General features: G+C 38.4%; 1 protein-coding gene across 2 annotated transcripts in view; it reads right to left on the bottom strand.

Annotated features, from left to right (window-relative positions):
- Positions 1 to 20129, bottom strand: part of aplf (aprataxin and PNKP like factor) — a 42272-nt gene that overhangs the window by 10749 nt on the left and 11394 nt on the right. For both annotated transcript variants that reach the window (XM_073051254.1, XM_073051253.1), the window contains exons 5-6: positions 17386 to 17500; positions 2196 to 2389 (exon numbers count right to left, since the gene is read on the bottom strand). In XM_073051254.1, coding sequence (XP_072907355.1) covers positions 2196 to 2389; positions 17386 to 17500 — 309 coding nt within the window. The remainder of the gene's footprint in view (positions 1 to 2195; positions 2390 to 17385; positions 17501 to 20129) is intronic.

The following is a 20129-nucleotide window of genomic DNA, read 5'->3' as shown; positions in this document are numbered from 1 at the left end:
ACTGGAGGACTCTAGTTTTGAAAATGGTAAGTCAAAGTTATATTCTTTCAAAAATTTTGTGACAACAATGACTTTGAGCTGAGTCTTTGAATATGCATGCAAATACCACCTGCCTATACAGTCAATGACTAAAGTTGAGATTACCTCAATTCTGGAGTGGAGGAGATGTGGGATGAACAGTGTTCCATTTGAGCTGGAAGTTAAGATCGTGGCTTGTATGCAAAGACAAGACTTTCTGTAGGAAACCAACTTTAGAAAAGCATTTCAATCCTTTGTCTTTTGAAAGGTCATAAAGGTCTTATATAATAATTAATGCTTCTCCATGTGATTAATTTGAAGTAGATATCCAGTGAAGATCATGTCTTAGAATAGATTCCACAATTGGGTTTGTCTCTTTTCTTGAAGGTTATCACTGTGAAATGTCTTCCTCCTTCCAGATGTGGAATATGAGGGTGTGAATTTGTGGCTTTAACTGAGAAAAACTTCTTTTTTATCATTTCAATAGGGATACAATCTACCCAAGATCTTTCAGTTTCTAGTTTTGCATACGGACTATTTGATAACTAATGAATCAGAAGGCTGCAAGGTGGATGGGTGCAGAAAGGTCACTATGGAATGGAGTTAATACATTCAAATCAAGGACAGACATGTCCTGACGAAGGGTCTCGGCCCGAAACATTGACAGTGCTTCTTCCTATACATGCTGCCTGGCCTGCTGTGTTCCACCAGCACTGTGTGTGTGATGTTTGAGACATTCTTTGAGCAGATGTTAAGTGCTGTTTTCTCCTAGATGAATTCACCTCTTGGCACATACTGAAACTTTGGGTTACACTTGGCCTTGTAGTACTGAAGAATTCATGTATGTCACAGTTATCAGCAAATTACTGGACTTCCTGTACAATCTCCACTCACTATCTGTTCTTTCAGTTACAGGCTTTCCATTGTATCTCAGCCTTCAGGTGCCTGAAGAACAGTTTCTGAATGGAAAAATACCCTGTATTTGCAATTAATTAAATCCCGGATTTCCTGATCATTCTCATCAAATTAGTACTGGGATTTTCTAATTGAGAAGCCAAGAGATATTAATTATCATGGACCTCAGGGCAGTCCAAACCTGTGGTTGTGCAATGTCCAGTTGTCTTTCGTATGGTCCCAATATTAATTTGCTTGTGCCAATATTTCTGTGGCTGCCTTTATTTTGGAAGTAACAAAGGATAAAGAAATGGTCAATTTAAAACTCCTCTGCATTGAAATGACAGGGGTGATATAATCTAACATGGGTGATGTAATCTTCCTGGATCCATGTAATGCCACATCTTGCACTTGCCTCTTTGCTATTTTTTTTAAACTGCCCATTACGCTGCTGGTGCTTAGGGCAGCAACCTCTATCTCTGCATGTCAGTAACTTCCTCTTGGTTGTCACTACTGTCAAGCAAGCAAGTCCTGGGTGGAGGCTTAGGAATACCATCACACTCAGATGTAGAAAAATTTTTCACTGCTGTTTCTGTACCAAATTTGTTTTGCCAGTCAGGGTCGTGAGCCCTGAGCTGAACCCCTAAATCTGGTGGGCCAGCAAACCACTCTTAATATGGTCTCCACCCTTTGACATTTTAGGCATGGGTGACCCGACCAAGAGCCAAAGCATAAAGCCCTGACTCCAGCCAACATAACTCTCCAAATCATTAAGGCACACAAGCTTCCAAACCCTGACAAGGCTTTGGTCCTCTTGGAGGTCATTGCCAACAGTGTGCAGGTTATGGCAAGATTTCCTCCAAACATTTTATGAGGCAGGGAGCTTTCCCTGCTGCTTTCTTGCCAAATTCACCTTGCCAGAGGACTGTATCTCTCCCTGGATTTGAAGCCAAATGTGTTTTAACATGTCTACAGAAGTTATTGGACACTAGTCATCTTAGACTTACTTGTCGTTGAAGCCTGTGTGGTAATTAGGATGAAAGACCATCTCACATTGTAAAAAATAACTAAACGAAAACAACCACTTCTCCTTAAAAGCTCAGGATCTAGAATGGTAGAACCCTCATGGATCTTGTTGTTGAAGAGATAAAACTATACATCTGGGAAAAAGTCCTAAAATTGGATTTGAAATCAGTGTTTGCTTGCTGATACTGATATTAATGATCAGAAAGTAAGACAGCAGATTAGTACTAATAATGAACAATCCACAAATTATTTCTTACCTTGCTGAGAGTAGGCTTCTCACTTTCACTTGCCTCAGTGTTTTTCCTTCTGCCCTTTTTCTCTAGTGGTTGATCTGAAGCTTCATTTTCTTTGATATTCTCAAATGATTCATTTCTTTTTCTTCCTGGTTGATTTACCTCAGTTTTGGTTTCCTCTGCATCACTTCTTCCTCTTCCTCGTCCCCTTCCTTTACCTGAAGCAAATAAAATGAACAAAAAAAACTGATAAGCACAAAAAATAACAAGTTTTTTTTATCAATAGTGATCATCTTAACAAGTTTACCACCAATTTCTCAGTAGATGGACAAGCGGATTGAAAATAAAAATAGATTATTGAAATGATGATAGGAATAGACTTGCTTGTTAGATGGTATAATGACTGCCAGAATGACCTGTAGCTTGGTAGAAATGATTAATTCTACAAACACTCATTTGGTCAGATAGGAATTTATGGACAGAAAGTTTATTTTTCACAACAACGATCCTCCATCAGAAAGGCCTGAAATGTTAACATAAATGCTGTTTCTCTTTACATCCGCTGCATATTTCCAGCACTTTCTATTTTTATTTGCTTTCCAGTGTTCACTATCATCACTGTGTTCGGCTGGTAGCAATGACTGGATTTCCTGGCATTTAAGGTCAGATACAGAAATCCAGAAGCCGCAGTCACTGATTCTGTGAAAATACAGGCTATACTTTTAAGTTGAATTCAACATTGCTTAACAAGACAGCATAAAAACTTCAAAGTAGTTTTTTTTACTACAGGCAAATAATTTGCACCAGTATTCTGAAGGGGTACAGTGTACCTGCATATTTATAATAAATGATAATAAATGAGAAAAGCTGCATGGGACTCTGGTAAAATGTTACTAATAAGACTTACCCAAAATCTATTAATTTAAAAACTTTATTTCTAAAACCTTGTATAGAAATGTAAATTAATAAGCCATTAAAGTGTTTAAATGCTGAATATAAAGTTGAAGTTTTTAAAACATAAATATTCAATGTTTTTAAAAGATCTGCTTAGCTAAATGTCAGATTTCTTTTGATGTTATGTTATGTTTTGATGCTTTGACTGACCTGTGTTGTACCACTGCTATGCCTGCAGAAGAGAACAACATTCAAAGACATGCAACAAAAATCTGTTTTTCAAAGTTTGCAGATACGTATAGTATACACTTTGTTTTTACTGAGGTCAATTGCAAGTACGGGCCTTTGACAACAAAATCCAAGTCATAGTATCCAGCATGCAATAGTTGTAATATTATTAGGAATTAAATATTATGATCATTTTTATAACTGAACAAAATTATCAATGGTGCAATTGCTCAAATGCTGCTAATCTTGGTGATTATAAATTCTTTGTATACATGTAACAGTAACAGCTTAGAATATTATGCTGCCTAATAATCTCGGGAAGATAAAAATAGAAATTGTATTTCAATACTTTTTACAAGCTGAGGTATATTTTAGAGCCCTTAAAGGGAGAAATATATAAAGGTTGTTGATTTCTCCCTTCCGTGGATCTTTAGCAACCGTAATATTTACTTATCTTCTTACAGCAAAGATCATTTTCTGCAAATCCATTAGCAGCAATCCAGGATCCAAAAAGTACTTCACTATTGCTCTAGATGTTGAAAATAAGTTTGTCTCAGTAGCATAACTGAACAAATGCTGAACAGTGCCAAGGAAAACATATTCATGAAGGAAAAAAATTCTCCTTGCTTGCATATTTCACCAATCTGCATGCCAGAGCATTCATAACATAAACAATTTGTACGCTTCAAATCAAAATGTTAGAACTACTCTAATAAAATAAAGTAGTCAATGTAATCTAAATTCAAAACAAGACTTTAAAAATGGTAGTTGTTATATCTACTCTGCAGCTGATAATTTAGTATACTGTATGCTGTTTAATTATTAGTAAGTATTGTAGTTCTTTTCCAGGCAACTGATTCATTTTACGTGAAAATAAAAGGCTTATTTTACATAAGCCATATATCCCAACATACAACTCTGCTGCTGTTTACATCCAGTTAAAGTCTCTTGTAATTTTATGTGCCTCATTATTTCATTTCTTTTTATCTAGTTTCTTCTGAAATTGTTAGGTAATAGTTTAACTCACTCTATTGGTTTGATAAAAGCATAAAACAAATAATATAGCTGAAAGCAGGTGAGGGTAAAGGGAGGTGGGGGGGGGTGGGAATGAAGTAAGAAGCTAGACCGTGAAAGTGGAAAATATTAAAGGCTGAAGAAGAGCAATCTGATAGGAGAGGCGAGTGGACAGTGGAAGGAAAGGAAGGAATAAAGGTATCAGAGGGAGATGGGGCAGGCATGTAGGAGAGGAAAGAGGGGAGCCAGAATGGGGAATGGAAAAAGGGAGAAAGGTTGGAGGACAAATTACAGGGAATCAGAAAAATCAATGTTCATGCCATCAGGTTGGAGTTACGGGTGTAAGCTGGGGAAGAACCCTGAGGGGAGAATGGATGGAGTCAATACAGAAAGAAAGAAGACAAGAGCAAGCTGAAATAATAGACCTGCCCAGACAGACCACCTTCTGGATATTCCCAGAAAAGCGTTTTGGGGCTACAGTAATACAAGGTTAGAAACTGGAGTCTTTACTTTCAAATTTTCTCCTTATAATCATTAAAGAGTGCTGCTATGGTAGTGTTTGGTAGATACCTGCAGCCCCCTAGTGGTACATTGCTGTTTTCAGGTATGTATTTCAAAAAGCTGCTCTGCTGGTGATTCAGACAGTCCACAAACAGTATCATTTCAATAAAATTTATAACTTCTGTAAAAAATTGATCACTTTCTACTAACTCATAAAAGGCATTTTATTATCAGGAACTGCTGGACTGTTGTAAAAAGCCATATGGTGTACCAATGTCCTTTCACAAAGACAATTTATGATATCTGTTGGCCTATGTCTGACACCAAATTTATGTAAAAGGGCAGGCAGTGATGAATAATAAATGCTAGATTGCAGGGGACATCCAGATCCAGAAACAATTAAGTTAAAAAGCTACTGTCAGGAACAATATAATTTTTTTTGTTATTTACAGCCTTGTACTTCTCCTGCATCTTCTGTCAGGATCAGGATTCAGTGGATCCATTTTTCCCTCAAGTTCACAACATATCCAAAGAGGAATACAATACACACAAAATGCTGGTGGAACACAGCAGGCCAGGCAGCATCTATAAGGAGAAGCACTGCCGACGTTTCGGGCCGAGACCTTTCATCAGGACTAACTGAAAGGAAAGATAATCTCTTACTATCTCTTACTATCTTTCCTTTCAGTTAGTCCTGATGAAGGGTCTCAGCCCGAAACGTCGACAGTGCTTCTCCTTATAGATGCTGCCTGGCCTGCTGTGTTCCACCAGCATTTTGTGTGTATTGTTTGAATTTCCAACATCTGCAGATCTCCTCGTGTTTGATATCCAAAGAGGCATTGTTGCTAGAACTGTGCTATTTACAGATCCATATTCTCCATTTCCTTTGCATTAATTCACTGTCCTGTTACGCCCTTACTTTCACAAACCAAACCAAGCACCAGTGCAGTTTCTACAGTAACTACTGCATTTCTTCTTGTGTCAGTATCAGTTATTCTGGAGACATTGAATCCAGTCCAGCCATGCAGTCATCCTGACCCACACTAATCTTTTGTGGACAGACAGTTCCCAATGACAAGGCCTGACTATCACAGTCATTCCATGAAACTGAATGGCTGCAAGCCATAACTAGACCATTAAACCTTCAAATAAAACCACAAATTTATGAAATTATTAACAAATGCAATTAATTTAAAAATAACAGGTAATTTCATTAAAGCTACAACATCAATTAAAATAAGGTAAAAAAAACACTAAGGTGCATACTTTCTCAAGTGAATGAGGCTATTTGAGACATTTCAGTTACGGCTGCCATAAGTTGAGGGCCCAAACAAAAAGTGTATCCAGTCTCTCATCTTGTGCAGTTATTCAAAATCAATAGTGAGTCCAGTGACAGATTGAGAGATAAGATGCACTATCTCTACTGCTTTCCATATTCCCATAATGCTTAAGGCAATTAGCTTCAAATATTAATAATGATATGACAAAGAAGGTTAATACCCTTTGTGAGAATCAGTAATTTCAGAACTCAAGGCAGGTTTTGAGTTCCAGGGAAGTGCACAGCTAATGACTCAAAATAATTTACTCTCCTTCGTCTACACATTCTGGTTCGAATAAACGTCTCGTTTCTGTATACATTATATAGTTATATATGTCATACATATGTTTATGTATACTGAGGAGGTGCTTGGGAAACTGAATAACAATAAATCTGACTTGATTATCCTGCCTTTTATTTCCTCAAAGCATTCCAACAGATTTGTCAGCAAGATTTCCCCTTCCAGAAACCATGCTGACTCTGGCCTACTTCATCATGTGCCTCCAAGTACACCAAAACCTCATCCTTAAGAATAGACTCTAATATCTTGCCAACCACTGAAGTCAGACTAACTTTGCCTGTGCTTTGCCTCCCTCCCTTCTTAAACAGTGGAGTGACATTTAGGATGTTCCAGTCCTCTGGAATGATTCCAGAATCTAGTGATTCTTGAAAGATCATTTCTAACACTTCCACAATCTCTTCAGCTACCTCTTTCAAAAACCCTAGGGTGTAGTCTACCTGGTGCAGGTGAGTTATTTACTTTCAGACCTTTCAGATTCACAAGCACCTTCTCCTCAGTAACAGCAACTACACTTACTTCTGCCCTTTGACTCTCTCAAATCTCTGGTATGTTGCTGGTTCTTCAACAGTGAAGACTAATGGAAAATACTTTTTCGGTTTATTCACTATATCTTTGTTGCCCATTATTTCCTCTCCAGCTTCATTTCCTAGACATCCAATGTCCACTCTTGGCTCTCTTTTACTCTTTATATTCCTGTTTATATTATTGGCTAGCTTACCTTCATATTTCATATTATGTCTCCATATTACATTTCTTTCTTTCTCTCCTTACTAATGATCTTGACCGATACGAAAATATATAACCATTACAGCATGGAAACAGGCCATCTCGGTCCTTCTAGTTACATATCAGAAGTGAAATGTCAATAACCCACTCTATCCACACTCCCTGCATGTCTCTCTTTAGCTCATCAACATTTCTGTGCTGTTAGATAGCATATCTCTCAGGAAATGCTATGGTTTCCAGGGGTTTTCCATTTCTAGCCCTGTCGCACATAATCACCTTTTTTTACCTACCACGTTCGATTCAGCATTCCATATTTGGTACAGGAAGGGCATTAGACATTTTGAAGATCTCTTCATTGATAACCGCTTCGCTTCTTTTCAACAGCTCTCTGTTAAGTTCAACCTGCCTAACGCTCACTTTTTCAGATATCTCCAAATCCGACACTTTACTGCTCCTTTAATTCCTAACTTTCCTGAAATGCCTGCGAAAAATGCTATGGACCTATTTCTCTCCATTAATCCACTAGGTAAAGGTTTAATTTCAATTATCCAAGATAAACTAGCAGCCTTACGACGGGCCCCTGTGGATAAAATTAAAATGGCCTGGGAGCAGGATTTAAATATCTCCTTATCTGAGGAGAGCTGGGACTCAGTTCTCAAATCGGTTAACTCAACCTCTCTTTGTGCTCGCCATTGTCTCTTACAGTTTAAGATTGTTCATAGAGCCCATATGTCTAAATCTAAACTATCTCGATTCTACCCTGGCATTAGTCCGCTCTGTGATAAATGCAAGAGGGGCGTGGCCTCTCTCATCCATATGTACTGGCTCTGTCCTAGCTTGGAGAAATTCTGGAAAGATGTCTTCACTACACTATCGGGTATTCTGAATCAGCACCTAGAACCTAACCCCTTAATTGCTCTGTTCGGTTTTTGGGGCGAGACAGATTTATGTCTGGGTCCGACCAAATGCCGAATACTATCCTTTGCCTCTCTCCTGGCGAGACGCTTGATCCTCCTTAGATGAAGAGATGTTGCCCCGCCCACTCATGCGCAATGGCTTAACAACATTATGGCCTGCTTGGACCTCGAAAAAATTCATTATTCAGTTCTCAATTCGGATTTAAAGTTCCATAAGATCTGGGGGCCTTTTATCGAGTACTTTCATAACCTTCCTCTTGACTAGGGTTTTTTTTTCTTTTCAGTCCCTTGCTTTCAGCTCCCTTTTTTTTCTGGTAGTAGGCATTATTATCCTCTGTTGCTAAGTGTATTTACAGTCTGGGAGTTTGACTGTCCGGACTTATACTCTCTATATTGTGTGGTGGTTGGTCTGGAATTGTTGTTTTTTTTTCTTGTGTTGTGGGGTTTGGGGAGGACACTAAGCTCACTTGTCTTTAATTTAGGTGCTTTTTTGTTAAATTCTCTTCCTGTGTAGCATATTGTTATTGTATGCTTAACCTTGCTCTGTATTAATGCTCCTCATTGGGATTTGGGGTTTTTAATTTTGTAAAATGTTTTGAAAAACTAATTTAAAAAAAATTAAAAAAAAAGATAGCATATCTGATATCTGGTCCTGAATCATCAAACATCCTGTGGATAACAAAATTGAATCTTACTTCTGATTTCTGATGTCATTTAATGTTCATTCACTTTCCAGAAGAACTAAGCAACCTGTAATATTACTTTCACCAGCTAACTACTCCAAAAGTTAAATCTACATGAGAACTGCTCATTACCACTTCAAAATGCTTTTTGTTTTTAAAAAAAGTTATTCAAAAGCAAGATAACATTTCAGCAAGAAAATGACATCCTCAGCTGTTCATGTGTTGATAAAAATAATGTTTATCAGTTTGGAGAAATAAGGGAGTAGAAGCATTTTTTTCAAAATTCATATTAATGCATAGTCATTTTTATTTACTGATATCTTCCTTTCCAATAATTACATGAGCAGGCAAAATAAACTCCATATTTGCATTTATGACAATAAAAATATACTAAAATATAGACAATAAAAGTAGCGCTTCCAAGTTCTATGTTAAGAAAATTTAGAAGCACCATTCTTGTCCAGAGTGAACATCTTCCAATGACAAGATTTATGGTCTAACATTTGTTAACTTAATTACAACTATATCTTTACTCCTAATAGATTGAGAAAAATAATGTTCTAAATCTTCTTCAATTACCTTCACTTTGAAATTTGCAATTTCACATTAGTTGATCAAAAGAGGTTACCCAATTGGCCTTTCCAAAGTTCTGTAAAGACTTTCACACATTTTCCAATTAGGAAATCAGCCTTAATAAGTACTTGGAACTTGTGTAATGCCCTGGTTAAGAGTTCTACCATTAATCCTGTAGGGCATTTCATTTAGTAGCTTTCTGTAAAAGCAGTGTGTCCTATTGGTGGAATGGTTGAGTTTCAGTTAAAGATAAGGGGCTATGATGTTCAACTTAGAATGTTGTGTTAGCCAATCGGGATGGCGGAATTGGGAGAAGATTCTAGAGAGAGCTGGTGGACACTGGTGGGGTTCATGGTCTTTTTGGTAGGAGCTGCTGGGAGGACAGGAGGGAAGGTGGCTGAGAATGCCACGGGAAGGAACATTCCTGTTGAACAAAGTGCTTTGTGCAAATTAATGGCTCCAAGGAGGAAGGGCCAATACACCTGAGAGAGAGCTCTTTGGTTTGAGATGGATTTCAAGCAAAGTTTGTGATGTGCAGTATGTCTTCCAGCTACATTGAACTCTTTCCAGTTTGCCTACAACTCAAACCGGTCTACTGATGATAATATAGCCTCAGCCCTCCGCTCTGTCCTGTCCCACCTAGAAAATGATGCCTCATACACCAAGATGTTGTTCATCGACTTCAGCTTGGTGTTTAACACAATCATCCCTCAGAGGATGATGGGCAATTTGCCCTCATTGGGACTCAAAGCCCCTCTCTGTATCTGATCCTGGACTTTTTGGCAGAAAAACCTCAGTCAGTCCAAGTTGGTAGCAACATATCAAGCTCCAAAACGGTGAGCACTGGTGCCCACCCCGGGCTGTGTGCTCAGCCCACTACTGCTCACGCTGCTGATTTATGACTGCGCTTCCAGATTCAGCTCAAACCGCATGAAGCTCCCTGATGATACTACAGTGGCTGGCCTCATCAGCAACAATGATAAGTCAGCATACAGAGAAGAGGTAGAGGCTAATCAAATAGAGCAAGAACAACAACCTGCGTCTCAACCTGGGACAAGACAAAACAGGTGATTGTGGATTTCAGGAAGACACAAGTCGGCCACTCTCCATTGCATATTAATGGTTCTGCTGTGGAGAGCACGAAGTTGTTCCATGGTGTGCACATGACAGACGATCTAACCTGGGACCCACAACACCTCACTAGTCAAGAAGGTACAGTAGCATCTACACTTTCTGTGAGTGCACCATGGTCTGGAGGAACATTGTTTCGTTTGGTTGTATACATGTACAGTAGGACAGTAAAATGGCAATAAAGTTGGACTTGAATCTGTATAGCAAATGAGAACCAGCAATAATAGGGAAAAGCAGCCTTCGATCAATTTCTGTTATACACCAAAGCTCAGTTTTCTGTTATTGAAAGCAATTTGATAATCAAATTCATCAGGACTTGAAAGGGATAGATAAGATAGAAGTAGGAAAGTTGTTTCCATAGGTAGGTGAAACTAGGGGACATTCCCTCAAGATTCAGGGGAGAAGATTTAGGATGGAGATGAGGAGAAACTGTTTTTCCCAGAGAATGGTGAATATGTGGAATTCTCTGGCCAGGGAAGCAGTTGAGGCTTCTTCACTAAATATATTTTAAGAACAACCTGGTACTCCAGCTGCAGTGCTGCCGACAAAAAAGCCTTGCAGAGGGTGGTTAGGGGAGCAGACAAGGTTATTGGGGTCTCCCTACCTTCTGTCCAATACCTCTTTCAGAGTTGATTCCTGCAGAAGACACGGTACATCATAAAAGACCCCTCACACCCTCTCCATGAACTGTTTGTTCTTCTGCCATCAGGTAAACGTTACAAGAGCATCAAAACTAAAACCACAAGGCTACTAAACAGCTTCCTCCCACAGGCAGTCAGACTGCTAAATAGCTGCTCTACCGGACTCTGCTTTGGACACTTTTAACTTGCACTGGACACTTAGAACTTGTTTTTAACTGATGTGGCTGTTGTGTTTTACTATTTATTGTTATGTTTATTATTTAGTGTTGCATTTGTTATGTTATGATTGCACTGCTCCTGGGAAACTCTGTCTCATTCTGCCCTGCAGAGCTGATGTACGGTTAGAATGATAATAAAGTTTTTGAATCTTGAAACAGTTAGATAGGTTTTTACATAGTAAGGGAATTAAGGGTTATGGAGAAAAGCCAGATAGATGGAGCTGAGTTTATGGACAGATCAGCCATGATCTTACTGAATGGCGGGGCAGGCTCGATGGGCCAGATGGCCTACTCCTGATCCTATTTCTTATGTTCTTATACCAGTGTCAACAACTGCTGTCAATTAGAATGACAAGCTAATGACATACACAACACATTGAAATTACCGTACTTAGTTCTGAAAACCATAATATCCATACAGAATTTACTGGTGCTTAGGTAAGTTAAAGATACAGATGTATACATTAGAAAACACAGCAAATGTGTAATGACTAAAAGGCATTCTGGCAAACTTGACCAAATGTCATAATTAAGACAGGTGAGACCAATATCAGTTTTAACCAGAATCCACAAAACATCCTGGGGAAATACATTCAAAAGGTACCTGGCAATGTTGCAACTTGGCAAAAACACAAAGGGCCATACGCCTCAAATTTAAGTAAATGGTGATGGGAGACTCTGGATAGTTCCCTATTCAACAGCCACATCAAAAATGTTTGGTTATATCTGATAGGCTAGCAATCATAATATTATTATTATTATTATTATTTCACAAATATATAAAATCGCTCTGCACAGATAATCACTTGAATTGATTAGCGTCTAGAACAGAATGCCACAGACGAGACCTGCAGGGTATAAAATTTCAATCTTGGAATCTTCACGACAGATATGGAATCTATTTCTCAATGAAGATGGTTTAAAAGTTAGAACCTGACCGTTTGTAAAAGAAAATGAAGAAACACATTCCTAAAATCCACCACATCCACATATAGATGCTGTCATATGTTCATTTTTACTCTTCTAATTAATAGTGTTTGTTACCCAAACATATTAGAGAAATGCAACAAAGCTGTGTATATGCAGTTATGATCGTAATAAACTATATTTTACTTGAATGATGTCACAGGCTCAAGAACCAGTAGGACTCGATTTTGTGCGATGTCCCTAATAAGAATGCCAGAGCAGCTAATGAGTAAAGTATTCTGGCTTAAGCACTATAAACTTAAAATCAATTCCAAACATAATAGCTGTAAAAATCTTCAGGTTTTTGGGTTAATGCAATATTTTTATTGGCTCCATTTAATGCACTTAAAAGTAACTGCAATGTTTTCAGCAGATAATTTAATGTTACGATGTGGATCTTGCTATGAGCATCAACCATGGATAAGGTTACACCAAAACTATGTAAAATTGATAAGAAATATTCGAATCACTCGCATACACTGGTTAAGCCTTTTTACTGGGATGCTTTCAGAAACCCAGTTGAAGAGATTAAAAAACTAAAATAAAAATAAAGCACAAAAGCCAGCCAAAATCAGCAGCCTGAGAATACTTCAACAGGCCAAAATTGGAATAAGACAAAATGAAAACAGATTACAATCGGAATATTGCTATATATAATGAAATACAGATTTTTCACATCAGGACATTAAATCTATGATCCCAAGTACTCAAAATGCATCTAACTAGTCTAAATCCAGAATGTATGTACATTAAAATATTGAAAGGCCTGGATGTAGAGAAGGCTTCCTATAGTGAGTGAGTCGAGTCCAGGACCAGAGGGCATAGCCTCAGAATATAGAGACGTCCATTTAGAACGGAGATGAGGAGGAATTTCTTTAGCCAGAGGGTGGTGAATCTGTGGAATCCATTGTCAGCACCGGCTGTGGAGGCCAAGTCATTAGGTATATTTAATGCAGAGGTTTATAGAGTCTTGTCTGCAAAAGCATTAGAAGTCACGGAGAGAAAGCAGGAGTATGGGATTGAGATGAAAAAATAAATCAGTCATGAGTGGAAGGTAGCAAAGACGGGATGGGCCTAATTCTACATTTATGTCTAATTTTCTGAATACTTCCATAGGCAAATGATATTATTGTCAGTCTAAATGATTGAGACTCATGCATTTTACTCAAAGCACACAATCACAGAACGTGACTAATGCCAATAAGAAACATGGGTGCTTATGAAAAGATTCATGGGTTAGATTTAACTACCAAACAACTCTCACAAAATGCTGGAGGAACTCAGCATCAGTGGAAGGGAATAAACTGTTGACGTTTGGAGCCAAGGTCTTTCATCAGGACACAGCTTGACTCATCCATTGGGATGTCATTGGCGCTATCAACTCAGCCCTTTAAAACTGTTAGACTCCAATGGACAGAAGCAGGAAAGATACAGGAAAAAAATGCTATTTTGAGAATAATGGGTGCTGCAATGGAAAACTTTACATAATAAACAGTCAGCCATTCAGTTTTCCTTTGGTCCATAATCATTAATAATCCAACCGGTCTAACAAGAAGGAAATTGAGATCACATATAGATTTAAAAGTTCAAAGTAGTCATTATGAACATGTTAAATGTGCTGTACTATTCTATGTTCTAAATATGGTTAAGGACATCCTACAAAATAAAAAATGAATGTGATAGCTGATTAAACATACACAGGCAACTGTGTCCTATTGGCTTCATTTCCACAATGATTAATTAACAGTGCTGTTTGGGATAAATAGGTATTATGTGGTGATACAAACATTAAATAAGTTGTAGCTAGAGATTCAAAATCGTATAATTGCAACCAGTTCAATTATGATGAACGTGTGAGCCTTGTTTCTCTTCTCACATATGCTGAATGGTCAACAATTTATGTTAGTTTTTAAAAGAATTATCTTGGATAAGAAATCAGCTAAAAAAAAAATAAAAAAATAAAGTAAAACACTTGCACTAAAAGAGAAAAGTTAACTGAAATTTTGCATTCAGTACCAGAAAGCACTGGGACAGGTTTGATGAGAAAGACCAACAGATCTAAGAGCTAATTAATCATAAGAAGCAACATGTTCCTGGACTGCAAGCTCCAGTGTACCCTAAAGGAAATAAAGCTCTAGTTGCCTGAAGGCAAGGTTCAGTGATCCCTAAAAAAAGCTGGATGAGAAAAGGTGGAATCAACAACTCATCGTTAATCATGACATGCATGAAATATGTTGCACCATCAAGGTCCATCGTCCAGACACCCAAAGAGAGCAGCACTGCTAGAGTTCTAAACTTTACAGGAATTTCAGTCACAAATTTACCCCCTCATTACCAAATCTGGGAACTATACCTCGGATCTTCAAGTTATTACCATCTCCAAGAAAGGAGGTAAATTTAATTGATGCAACTACATATGGGTCTACTTGCCATTTGCCATGAGGAATTACATCCTCCTCAATCATCTTCTTTCTATGTACTGAGAACCACATTCCATTGGCAGGGGCACAAGATGCCCAGTGTAGATATTGGAAGTAACAAAATAGCTTCCAAAGTATCTGCCCTATCAAGCAACTCCTCCTGCCTCGTGAGTGCCAGAGTCAGCAGGTTCCATATTGGCCTCATCATCAATTCAGAGCCCACAACAGTGATCGCAAGAACTGCCTAGAAGAAGAGGAGTAAGATTACCTGCCCAACTCAGAGTGCAGCACTAATAAAACATGGTTGCCGTGAGTGTTCTCAATGGCAAGAGCACTTCAGAAAAGTGACATCCAAATTCTAACAGAGAGAGCTTCATGAGAGATTCGGTCATTCCACATGTGCCAAGCTATTAATGCATGCATTTCATAACTAAAAATCACCAGATAAACTTCAAGAAATGGTGCAATTCGAGCTGGAAACGGCCAGAATTGTATTCTGTTCAGGAAACAAACAATTCTCATACATATAGAGCTGAGAAAAACAACATCAAGCAGTCTGAGTTTCTATGGTAGTAACACGTCACTCCTTTTCGCATTGTTAAGAAAAGCCAAGTTTGCAGGGAGAAGCACACCATCCCTTCCTGCCATTATGGAACCCAAAACCAGAGAGTGAACAAGGTCTTCATATTAGTAAATTATTTTGTAGGAAACTTTCATCTGCCAAAAGAAAGACACTATTCAAATATGACAAAAAATGTTTTTTATTTACCACAATCCTCACCTTACTCATTGGCAATCAAACTTACAAGTTCTCCTCTGATTCTTGCATTTTCAACCACTGCTGCTGTTTTCTATCTTGCTGAATTGTGGGCAGCCAAACCATCTGAATGATAACTACCACTCCTGACGTGGACTTCCTGATTTTATTTTGACATAACTAATCTTTTTCTGTTGAGCCACTTCCATTGTTAAATTTGCAAACCTAATTTCAAACTTGTTAGTGAGCAATTTTGAATGATCGCAGCATTAGTCAACAGCTGACAGGAATATAGAAATGGCCAATATTCTATCTGGCAGCTCCAGCTTTTATTTTCACTATTTAATCCAGCAGATTAAATCTGCAAATTGTTTAAAATAACAAAGACAACGTGACATGTAGCAGCTAAATTGAAGCAAATACTGGACCCTGATTGGGGCCTATTAATGACAGAGAAGTAAGTAAACAGTTGACAGAAACATGCTCCATATCCTCCTGCCTGTGACCCTTTCAGCCCCACGCCAAACACCCATACTAATTTGAAGTCCTACAGAGTATCTTTGGTAGGAGCTAGAGTCCAAACCAATATGCAGAAACATCTGCTATTAAAGAACAATGTCAAAGCATAAAGCACTACTTTTAAATCCAGGATTAACAACTTCACAGGACAGCTAAGGATATACAGTAAATACAGACCCAATAGTACTTAGGTCACTTAATTCATAAATGTAGGATATACAGTAGAGTCTATGATTCTAGATCTCATCCTACACCTGTTATAGACATTCTGAATGGAAGAAGTTCCAAGTAGATAAAAACAGTGCATTGACCTACTTTTAACCTAAACACAGCTATGCTATTTGCAGAATTTGAAATAAATTACATGACCATTTAAAAACAAATCACCTCTCATGTACTCTGGATGTCTCAAAATGATTCAATTAAATGCATAGAAGTATTACGCATTTTAATAATGAAGGAAATGCTGTAGCTAATTTTCATACAAATCCTTCACAGAACACTGAAGTTGGTTAATGAGATAGATCAGAAGTCAATTATTAGCATAAAAATAAACAATTTGGTAGTGCTTCTTTGCTTTTTATGGAATAGAGCAAGGAGATGTTTCACACCTATCTGAGAACGACAGAGGAGAGCATTAAATGTCAGTAGGCTTGTAAACCTGTGACCTTTAAAAGTAACTATCATAATGTTTGAACAAAATGCTATTGCAGAAACTACACTAAGTTCATCACCTGTTGCTTTTCTTCATGCCTGCCATAATGCACTCAGTGGCCATTTTATTAGGTACAAGAGTGGAAGCCAGTGTGGTCTTCTGCTCTGCAGCCCATCTACTTCAAAGTTCAATGTATTGTGCATTCAGAGATACTCTTCTGCACATTACTGTTGTAACGTGAATTTGTTTGAGTTACCCTGGCCTTCCTGTCAGCTTGAACCAATCTGATCATTCTCCTATGAACTCACTCATTAACAAGGCATTTTCACCCATAGAACTGCTGCTCACTGGATTTTTCTTTCTTGATTATCACATCATCCTCTGTAATCTCTGGAAACTACTGTGTGTGAAAATCCCAGGATATCAGCAGTTTCTGACATACTCAAACCACCCTGTCTGACACCACAAATCATTCCATGGTCAAAGTCACTTATATCACTTTTTTCCCCATTCTGATGTTTGGTATGAACAATTGAACCTCTTAATCATGTCTGCTTACTTTTATGCACTGAGTTGCTGCCACATGATTGGCTGAGCAGGTGTACAAGTGTACCTAATAAGAGGCCACTGGGTGTATGTACAAATTTAGATCAGAGAAGGCTCTCTGTTACACAGAAACACTGGACAATTCCAGTGGGAAATCTATTAAGTAAAAAGAAAAATCATTAGAAACTGTTAGCCTATAGTCCTACCTTGTTTATTGACAGAAGGTGAAGTTGGAACTTGCAGCATCCAAGCTGGCAAGATCCTTTTCCTCTGCACAGGATTCAGTGATGCATTACCATTCTTCTGTTGCTCATTCTTTGACTGAAAGATAATTTGACCATCTTACAATGCATGTAATATTTTGCCATGTGGAAGTACAATATGTGGACATTAAAACTGCTCAATCCCATCCTCGCCAGATGTTTACCATAGATATAAAAGTACATAGCAAACGTGAGCTGAAGTTGTGACAGACTTCTTGCCTACCTCAAAGGACTGATATTGAAGCTACTTCAGAGTAGTTTCCAACAGCTAATTTTTCAAAGGGACTGGTAACAAATGTTCCCTCATCAGATACAGCCTTTTCGTTGCTGCTTAGTGTATAATTTTCTCATTTCTGATGATTCATCAACAGAACCAGGAATGCTTCAATTTCAAAATCCATTGGAAAGGATGATTTGAATATATGACAATAAAAATTTTGAAGTAAAGGTGGAGGGAGTGTTGGATCATTTAAAGAGCATCAAGGTGGACAAGTTCTCAGGGCCTAATGGGATATACCCCAGGTTATTGAGAGCCACAAATGAAGAGATTGCTGGGGCCTTGACCAATATCTTTGTGTCCTCTCTAGGCATGGGTGTGGTCCTGGAGTACAGATTCCCCCCGCTATCCAAGGATAGAGCGTTCCTATGAAACTGCTTGTAAGCAAAATGTCATAAAGCGAAGAAGCAATCACCATTAATTTATATGGGAAAAATTTTTGAGCATTCCCAGACCCAAAAAATAACCTACCAATTCATACCAAATAACACATAAAACTTTAAATAACAAGAACATATAGTAAAAGCAGGAATGATATTTTAAATATACAGCCTATATAAAGTAGAAATATTGTATGTACAGTGTAGTTTCACTTATCAGAATCGGGAAGACAGTGAGCCAAAATTGAATTGGAGGAAAAATAAATCGGCACGTACACGCATATGCACACAACTGCCTGCATGAGGCTTCACAGTTATGGTAGTCTTTCTCGGGGTAAACACATGTATAAAGCGGGCGTCTTTTTCTTGTAAAAGCGAAAATCCTCTTTGGTTAGCGAAAACAGGTACTAACGTAGGTCTTTCATAACAGCAAGCTGTGGTAAAGCGAACCTTCAGAAAACCGGGGCCACCTGTACTAGCGAGTAGCTAATGTTGCTTCATTGTTCAAGAAAGGAACCAGGGACAATTCTGGAAACTATAGACCATTGAGTCTCACCTTAGTGGTAGGGAAGTTACTGGAGAGAAATCTTAGTGATAGGATTTATCATCACTTGGGAAATCATGGTCTAATTAGGGAGAGCCAGCATGGATTTATACAGGGCAAGGCATGTCTCACTAACTTGACGAGGGTGATTCATGAAAGTAGAGTTGTAGATGTTGACTACATGAATTTTGGTAAGGCATTCCTCATGGGAGATTCATCCAGATTAAGATGCATGCGACTGATGGTGAATTGGCTGTTTGGATTCATAACGTATACAGAAGGTAGTGGTTGAAGGGACTTAGACCAGAGGACCATAAGACATAGGAGCAGAATTAGGCCATCTGGCCCTTCGAGTCAGCTCCACCATTCCATCACGGCTGATCCTTTTTTTTCTCCTCCTCAACCCCAGTTCCCAGCCTTCTCCCCGTAACCTTTTATGTTATGTCCAATCAAGAACCTATCAATCTCTGCCTTAAATACACCCAACAACCTGGCCTCTACAGTTGCACATTGCAACAAATTTCACAAATTCACCACCCTTTGGCTGAAGAAATGTCTCCGCATCTCTGTTTTAAAAAGGCGCCCCTCTATCCTGAGGCTGTGCCCTCTTGTCCTAGACTGTTCCAACATGGGAAACATTCTTTCCACATCTATTCTGTGTAGGCCTTTCAACATTCAAAAGGTTTCAATGAGATCCCCCCTCATCCTATGCTATCTGGAGGTCTATGATTAGTGGTGTCCTGCAAGGATCTGTACTGGGACCTCTGCTGTTTGTGATATATATTTAAATGACCTCGATGAAAATGTAGATGGGTGAGTTAGTTTGTTTGGAGATGATGTAAAGACCGAAGGTGTAGTGGATCTTATAAATGACAGGCAAAGAATACAGTGGAATATAGAACAGTTGCAGATATGGGCGGAAACAGTTGCAGACTGAATTTAACCCTGCTAAATGTGAAGTGTTGCGCCTTGGTAGGTAAAATATAAAGCAACAGGTCACCGTTATAGGCAAGATCTTTAACAGCATTGATGAGCAGAGGGATCTTGGGGTCCAAGTTTATAACTCCCTAAAAGTGGCTACACAGGTTAATAGGGTGGTTAAGAGGGCATATGATATGCTTGCCTTTATTAGTCAAGGTAATGAGTTCAAAAGTTTGATATAAAACTCTAGTTTTACAACTACAGTATTGCATACAGTTCTGGTCACCCCATTATAGGAAGGACGGTGAGGCTTTGGAGAGGGTGCAAAAGAGGTTTACCAGGATGCTGCCTGGATTAGAGGGCATGTGATATAATGACTGGTTGGACAAACTTATGTTGTTTTCTCTTGAGTTGTGGAGGTTGAGAGGAGATATGATAGAGGTTTGTAAGTTTATGAGAAACAGAGAGAGAATAAACAGACAGCATCTTTTTTTACCCCCAAGGCTGAAATGTCTGATACCAGAGGGTATATACTTCAGGTAAGATGGGGTAATTCAAAAGGGGA

This window comes from Hemitrygon akajei, chromosome 7 (genome assembly GCF_048418815.1).
Source record: "Hemitrygon akajei chromosome 7, sHemAka1.3, whole genome shotgun sequence".
In the NCBI taxonomy this organism is placed as follows: Eukaryota; Metazoa; Chordata; class Chondrichthyes; order Myliobatiformes; family Dasyatidae; genus Hemitrygon; species Hemitrygon akajei.
This window is presented reverse-complemented; position numbering and strand designations above follow the sequence as displayed.